Source organism: Pseudophryne corroboree, chromosome 4, assembly GCF_028390025.1.
Source record: "Pseudophryne corroboree isolate aPseCor3 chromosome 4, aPseCor3.hap2, whole genome shotgun sequence".
Classification (NCBI taxonomy): Eukaryota; Metazoa; Chordata; class Amphibia; order Anura; family Myobatrachidae; genus Pseudophryne; species Pseudophryne corroboree.
This window is the reverse complement of record NC_086447.1, coordinates 849,230,223-849,238,233: the sequence shown is the minus strand read 5'-3', so window position 1 is coordinate 849,238,233 and position 8,011 is coordinate 849,230,223. Positions and strand designations below refer to the sequence as shown.

At 47.9% G+C, this 8,011-nt stretch overlaps 1 protein-coding gene across 1 annotated transcript in view; it reads left to right on the top strand.

Annotated features, from left to right (window-relative positions):
• The first annotated feature begins 7,287 nt into the window (after nt 1–7,287).
• ACYP2 (acylphosphatase 2) overlaps nt 7,288–8,011 on the top strand; it is a 342,542-nt gene continuing 341,818 nt past the window's right edge. Inside the window, exon 1 of the mRNA XM_063918648.1 lies at nt 7,288–7,447. Coding sequence (XP_063774718.1) covers nt 7,372–7,447 — 76 coding nt within the window. The 5' untranslated portion in view covers nt 7,288–7,371. The remainder of the gene's footprint in view (nt 7,448–8,011) is intronic.

Genomic DNA, 8,011 nt, shown 5'->3' with positions numbered 1-8,011 from the left:
TACCTTCTGTACAATTTCAGCCTCCACCTTCTGATGAGCCTATGCAAGTTAATAGGTCCCGCTTAACTCCTGAGGAGCGGTCAAGAAGACTCCGTGAGAGACTGTGTCTTTATTGTGCGGCTGCAGGTCACCAGATCAATTCTTGTACAGTGCGTTCGGGAAATGCCAGATCCTGACTTGTAAAGGAGGAGTCAAGTTGGGATCTTCTAGACAAGCTCCTTCAAACCAAGACCTCATTCTTCCTGTGACTTTAGAGACTACAGATGGTCTTCAGTCTGCATCTGCGTTAGTGGACTGTGGAGCCGCAGGAAACTTCATCACTCAAGCTGCGGTAGATAAGTTTCGTTTGCCTATCTGCGAACTCTCATATCCAGTCTACATCACTGCAGTAGATGGTAGCCGAATCTCCAAGGGGAATATCTCTCACCAAACCAGACCAGTGGTTCTGGGAGTCGGGTTCCTGCATTCTGAATTAATAAAGTTTTTTAGTTATTCCTCAGGCAACCCAGGAGATCGTGTTGGGAATGCCCTGGCTCCAACTACATAATCCGCAGATTGATTGGTCTACGTTAAAACTCACTTCCTGGGGTTCACATTGTCGCCAGTCCTGCTTAGCCCAAGTTTGTCCTATCAAGTCTTCTGAAGTCAAAACCCAGTCAAATCTTCCTGCGGCTTACCAAGATTTCTCTGACGTCTTCAGTGAAAAGGCCGCTGATGTTCTGCCGCCCCATAGAGAGTGGGATTGCCCCATTGACCTCATTCCCGGCAAGAAACCACCAAGGGGGCGTACCTATCCATTATCCGTTCCTGAAACTGAGGCGATGAGCGACTACATCAGGGAGAACTTACAGAAAGGATTTATCCGTCCCTCATCTTCACCCGCTGGTGCGGGCTTCTTCTTTGTTAAAAAAAAGGATGGAGGATTACGTCCATGCATTGACTACCGGGGTCTCAATGACATTACCATCAAGAACAGTTATCCATTACCACTCATCACTGAATTGTTTGATAGAGTTAAGGGAGCCCGCATCTTCACCAAGTTAGATCTCCGCGGTGCCTACAACCTCATCAGAATCCGTAGTGGTGACGAATGGAAGACAGCTTTTAATACTCGAGATGGTCATTACGAGTACCTGGTAATGCCATTCGGGTTGAGCAATGCCCCAGCAGTGTTCCAGCACTTTGTTAACGAAATCTTCCGTGACGTTCTGTACAAATACCTCGTAGTTTACCTGGATGATATCCTCATCTTCTCCCAAGATCTCTCTTCTCATCGTCTGCAAGTCCGTGAGGTCCTCCGACGTCTTCATGAGAATCGTCTCTACGGCAAATTATCCAAGTGTACCTTCGAAGTTCCCTCCATACCCTTCCTGGGGTATATAATTTCCGGATCGGATCTCCAGATGGACCCGACAAAGTTGGAAGCCATTGCCAATTGGTCCATTCCAAGTAGTCTTAAGTCTATTCAGCGATTCCTGGGATTCGCCAATTATTATAGGAAGTTTATCCGAGGATTTTCAACTCTCATCGCTCTTATTACCAACTTAACTCGGAAAGGGGCAGATCATTCCAACTGGTCAGAAGAAGCTTTAGCGGCATTTCAAAAGATCAAGCTGGCCTTTATGTCTGCTCCAGTTCTGTCTCAACCGGATGTAAACAAGCCATTCGAGTTGGAGGTGGATGCTTCCACAGTAGGAGTTTGAGCTGTTCTCTCCCAGAAGGGAACTGATGGGAAGATTCACCCTTGTGGATTTTATTCTCGTAAATTCCTCCCTGCAGAAGCTAACTATTCCATTGGAGATCAAGAACTACTAGCGATCAAGCTGGCCCTTAAGGAATGGAGGTATCTCCTGGAAGGGGCCAAATTTCCGTTCAACATCTATACGGATAATAAAAATCTGCTTTATTTGAAGGCAGCCCAGTGCCTCAATCCTCGCCAGTCCCGGTGGGCTATGTTCTTCTCTCGTTTTAACTTTAAGCTTCATTTCCGCCCAGGTTCTCAGAATATCAAGGCAGACGCTTTATCCCGATCTATGGAGTCCGAAGAGGAGACCTCCGACTCGGTTCCGCATTCCATCCTGAGTCCAGTGGTATTTGCTGCGTCTCAAGTTTCTCCTGCTCCACCTCCTGGTAAGACTTTTGTTTCCCCAGAACTCCGTTCCAAGTTGCTGTCTTGGGCTCATCAGTCCAAATTCACTGGGCATCCTGGTGTCCTGAAAACTTTCAAGTTCCTCTCTGAGACATACTGGTGGCCGAAGATGAAAGTTGACATCAAAGATTTTGTGGCATCCTGCCCGAAGTGTGCGCAGCACAAGACTCCTCGACAATCTCCAGTACGTCAGTTACAACCATTATCTGTACCCAACCGTCCCTGGTCACACTTGTCCATGGATTTCATCTCTGACCTTCCCTCTTCTCAAGGATTCAATACCATCTGGGTTGTGGTTGACAGGTTTACCAAAATGGCCCATTTTGTACCACTCCAGGGTCTTCCTTCCGCACCAAAGCTTGCCCAAATCTTCCTACGGGAGGTTTTCCGCTTACATGGACTACCCACTGAAATTATATCTGACCGTGGAGTTCAGTTTGTGGCAAGATTTTGGAGAGCCCTTTGTTCTGCCATGCACGTCAACCTCAAGTTTTCGTCAGCCTACCACCCTCAGACGAATGGGCAGACGGAGAGGGTAAACCAAGAGTTAGAAACCTTTTTAAGACTTTATGTTTCGTCTTCTCAAGATGACTGGTTGGACCTGCTCCCATGGGCTGAATTTGCCCACAATTTCCGCTACCATACTGCTACAGAAACAACTCCGTTCTTTGCTGTATATGGACAACATCCCCGTGTTCCAGATTTTCAAGAACTTCCTCACATTGATGTTCCTGCTGCCACTGCTGTCTTGAGTCAGTTCTCTTCAACCTGGAGGAAGATTCATGCTTCTCTCAAGAAGGCTTCTAGCCGGTATAAGTTCTTTGCTGACCGCAAAAGACGTGCAGTTCCTAGCCTGAAACCTGGTGACAAGGTTTGGCTTTCCACCCGGAACCTCCGTCTTAGAGTCCCGTCGATGAAATTTGCACCACGTTTCATCGGTCCCTTTTCCATCGAAAGAGTCATCAGTCCTGTGGCCTACAAGCTCAAGTTACCACCTTCTCTACGAATCCCTAATGCCTTTCATGTCTCTCTCCTCAGACCGTTAGTCCTGAATCGCTTCCAAAGAGCTCTTCCAGTCGGCCCCAAAGTGCGAACTCAGCGGGGCGTGGAGTTCGAGATAGAGAAGATTCTGGATTCCCGTTGCCGGTACGGTCGTCTACAATACCTTATCGACTGGTCCGGTTATGGTCCTGAGGAGAGAAGTTGGGTGAATTCGTCAGATGTCCATGCTCCAAGGTTGGTCCGTGTCTTCCACAGAACTCATCCTTCCAAGACACGTGGGTGTTCAGTGCCCACCCATAAAGGAGGGGGTACTGTCAGGAATCGACTCACCACTGCCACATCTGTCCGTCGGTGCGGACTCCGTCCGGGGTCCCTACGTTCTGCTGTCGTCCGCCCCTCTGCCGCCAGATGTCATCCTGGGCCTAGGAACGCTCCTGTAACAGCGGGCGTGTGAGCACGCCGCATTCCCGCCGGGCCGCGGCATGGGCGCCGCCATGACAGTCTCCATCGGTCAGAGTACGGCGGCCAATCCAGAGCTTGGCCGCACCTCCTTTTCCCACTCCAACCAATGTCTGCACACCAGGGGGTATATCAGGAGCTGCAGGGTGAGCCTGTGGTTGTCCTGAACTTTGTGTCACTCCTGCGACCCATGTGCCTGGATTCCTCCGTGTTCCTGGTTACCTTCCTGGATCCTCCGTGGTCCTGGTTACCTACCTGTTCCTCCGTGTTCCTGGTTACCTTCCTACATCTCCGTGGAACTACAAGCATCAGCAACCCCTGCATCTGTATTTGGCTCCACACCTAACTACAACCGCAGTGTGCTTCAGCCTCTGCAGTAGAGACTCTCTCCAGGTGCATTCCATCACCTCACCTGTGAAGCAGCTTGCTAGCTGCCTGAGCTTAACGAACTGCTCTGTGAAATTCCACCTGAGTCTCCTGCATCTGCTACCAGGTTTGCTACACATTTATTACCATCTCTGCTGGCTCCACGTTTTAAACCATTCTGGTTCTCACACCAGTGAACTTATCCATCATTACCATTTCCTCCATAGACTCTCAGCTTCCAAGCTGCACCATTTCCATTGCATACTTTTTATTGTTTATTCCTGCACGTTATTCTGCTGCCTTATTGTGTGAACTTTTATGTTAATAAAACACCATTGCGCTGATGCACAGAAACCCAATCCAGCCTCCTCACTTCTTCCATCCTACCTCCACTGACCCACTACGCCCCCTCCGGGGACACAAGCAAAACCGAACCTGACAAAGAACTTGTGAGCGATGGTGAAAGACACTGACAAATGAAGAACTTGAGAGCGATGGTGAAAGACACTTGATAAATGAAGAACCTGTGAGCGATGGTGAAAGACACTTGATGAATGAAGAACTTGTGAGCGATGTTTAAAGACACTGCTGAAGGAAGAACATGTGAGCGATGGTGAAAGTCACTGAAGAATGAAGAACTTGTGAGCGATGGTGAAAGACACTGAAGAATGAAGAACTTGGGAGCGATGTTTGGAGACACTGTTGAAGGAAGAACTGGTGAACGATGGTGAAAGACACTGATGACTGCACTGCAAAGAAACACGCTGGTTGCTGGGAACTCTGGAAACTTGGCTGCCGAAAGACACCCTGAAACGCTGGAAGCACTGGAGTACAGCTGCAGGGAGACACACGGTGAACAGGAGCACTGGCATCCACTTTAGGGGAAAAGACGATACTCAGGCGCCGGGGCTCTGCCCGGCGTCTGGTTGTGAATTCACCGCCTTTTCGCGATTGGTGGAGCGGGTAGGTGACGTCAGCCGCTCTCCGCCCCCGTGGCGCCGGACGTCATGGCGGCGCCCACGCTCCGGGGAACCGCCGGGAGCCGCGCCAGCCAGACGCCGGAACCCGAGGACCGCCGGAGGTGAGAGCCGCCGGACCGACCAGCAGACACGCAGGGTTAAGCGCGGCCGCCGCTGCCCCTGGCGTGTGACACTTTCAATGTAAGGGCACATAGTTCAATTAATAGAGTGTCTGACTGCAATGCCACATGCAGTGGGTATGAATCCTGGGTATGTCAGCATCTTGAAATGAAATAAAGGACAGTGTGACTGAATAACAAAGAGCTCTCAAGTTAAGTTCATGAATGTTGTATAGGTATTAGGGGTGGAAGGGGTGGAGGAAGGAGACAGAAGATGCTGAGCTTCAAAAGGGGGGTATGCAACAAGTGAAAGTAATCAAAACAGATAACTGACAAGTGTTGCCAACAGCGCCCCCCTATCCTGCAGCGCTATGTGCAGTGGCACACTCTGCACACACCTTGTTACGGCCCTGGTCATGGCTGTAGGCTTCAATGCTTGACTTTCCAAGACAGCCACTGTCCGCAATGCTCAGCTCCCATATTCGAGCAATTCCTGTTGAGCTTGCTGTCTTCTTGCATGATTCAGCACTCTCCAGCGCCCCTGGATCATTGTTATGTCTCCAGAGCTCTTCTTTCCCTGTTCGCCACCATGGGATTGACCGAAATCTTACATGCCGCATCTAAAAAAAAAAAAAAAAGACACTGCAAAAGGTTGGCGCTATGATGAAACGAGCCATGATTGGCTCACCACAACAGCTGCAGATAGGCTGGCCATCGCTGAAACACAATTTATTTTTCGAGCTAAATTCAGACTACTGTATGCTGATTGGAGAAACTTGAATCTCCATAGATTCAAGCTTCCCAATGCAGAAAATTATGGCCTTGGGGGACATTTTTGAGAGTCCTGGGGAAATGTATTAAAATAGTGTGTGTGGTGGCCTGCTGCACATGGTTAGGTTTTATTCATTGCACATTGGTCCTCCAGATTGCAAAGGTTCTTGGTGGGCTGTATGATATTGTCACACAGCAATGTTGGCCTGGGTCAGGAGTATGGGAAAAGTTAAGAGGAAACATGAGGATATGTGTGCACTGTACAGTGGGGATGCAAGAATATATAGTATAGGTTATCTGGGTGGTTCCAGTTGATACGTTGATAAGCTTGCCTGAAGAGGTGAGATTTCAGGGTATATGATTATTTTTAATATGACTATCCCAGAATTAATGTTGTATAAATAGACAACAATTGTATTGTAGCTACTGTAAATTGATGGGAACATAGACTTGGTGACCCAAGCTACCATGGCTGTAAAACTGAATGAAAAAATATTCATTTATGGTGCATACTTGTAATTGGCCAGTAGATGGCAGTAACTCATCAGTTAAAAAATAGGACTACAGATTTAGTTTGACATGTCAACAGTCAGCCAGCATTGTAAAGTACCAATGATGTAATAACATATGCTGGTTATCTGGCTGAATCTAATATTTACTGTACATTAATGTCTCCTCTGGGATGTATACTGTATGCGTAAGTTTTTTCTGTGTAGAATCTTTGGGTTTTATTTGGCAGCATTTTAGTAATGGATAAATTCATATGCCACCTTGTTTATTACCTCCTTTTCTGTTCAGTCAGAGGGACCTTTAAGGCCAGTACTGACGGGAGAGATGTGTGCTGAGCGATCTTAACACAGACCGCTCAGCACACATCTCTCCCCCCACTCAGCACAGCGTAATGTGCGCTGAGCGAGGGGGAGGGGGGTTTACGGGGGGACGCTCACTTCACATAGCGCTGAAGTGAGCGACCCGCTAGATTGAGCCTGCATGCAGGCTCAATCTAGCACCGGCGATAGCGATGCGCGGGGCCTTGCAATGCTATCGCCGGGGGGCATACACACAATAGATCCAAGCTTAAAATCTAAGCAATCTAGTTAGATTGCTTAGATTTTAAACATGCATCTCTCGGTGTGTACCCCCTTTACATTAACTCATTGTCTCCACACAGAGAGGACTATCGACCTATCATCCAGATATCAGTGAAAGGTATATTTTACAATGTGGCATGTAAATAGATTCTGAGCAGGACAGAACTTCAGTATTGCTAATTATAAATAATCACGGTCTTGAAAATTGTCATTTAAATTAGCTGGATTGAAAAAGAAAAAAAGCTTTGAAGAAACTGGTTACATTTTCTGGATATTGGGCATGTCCGTCACTGCAACAGTTAAGCTGAGCAGACGCCCTGATGGTCACGTTGTGTAATGCTGCTTCTGGTTGGCTTTCCTCTGCATCGTGACACCTGTAAGATGAGACGCTGACTGTGGAGCTCAGCAGCTGCCTCAATGCGTACAGCCTTTACCCTGACGATCCTTTTTACTGTATGATCATGTCTGGCCTAGCCAAAGCTGCAAACACTCTGAAATCTGTAGATTATGAAGTTTTTGGCAATGTCCAGGGTAGGTGGGAATTTTTTTCACTTCGTTTTTCTTTTTGAAGTGTGAAGCTTTGCATGCCGAATAAATGAGGAGTCATCCAAGGTCTAGAGATAGATCACGCAGAGAGCTTTGCAGACTGAGGGCCTAATTCAAGGTTGAACGCACATGCAAACGTAGTTGTCGATAATCGATACACTGCGCATGCGCCAAATTCGCACAGCGCATATCCACCGCTATATCTGCGTTCGGAATAGAGGAAAAATCGCCTCCGCTACAAACTTGCACAGAAAAACAACCCCTCCACTAAAAAATTTAAAAAAGGCGTGGCGGAGGAGTTTCTGTGGGTAGTCTCCGCAAGGTTACAAATCTGGGCGTGTAACAGGGGCGTGTAGTGGGAGTATGTACCTGGGTCCTGGGCGGTGCATACGCATATCTGCAGGTAGTCAAGCAAAAAGTACAGAAAAAGTCTATGCAGATTCTGGCCAGGTAGAGAGCTACTCACACTCTGCAAGTCACTGTAATGGCAGCAGTAACATCGATGATTGATGCGATGGCTGCACAATTAGCAAATATTCCCACACAGCC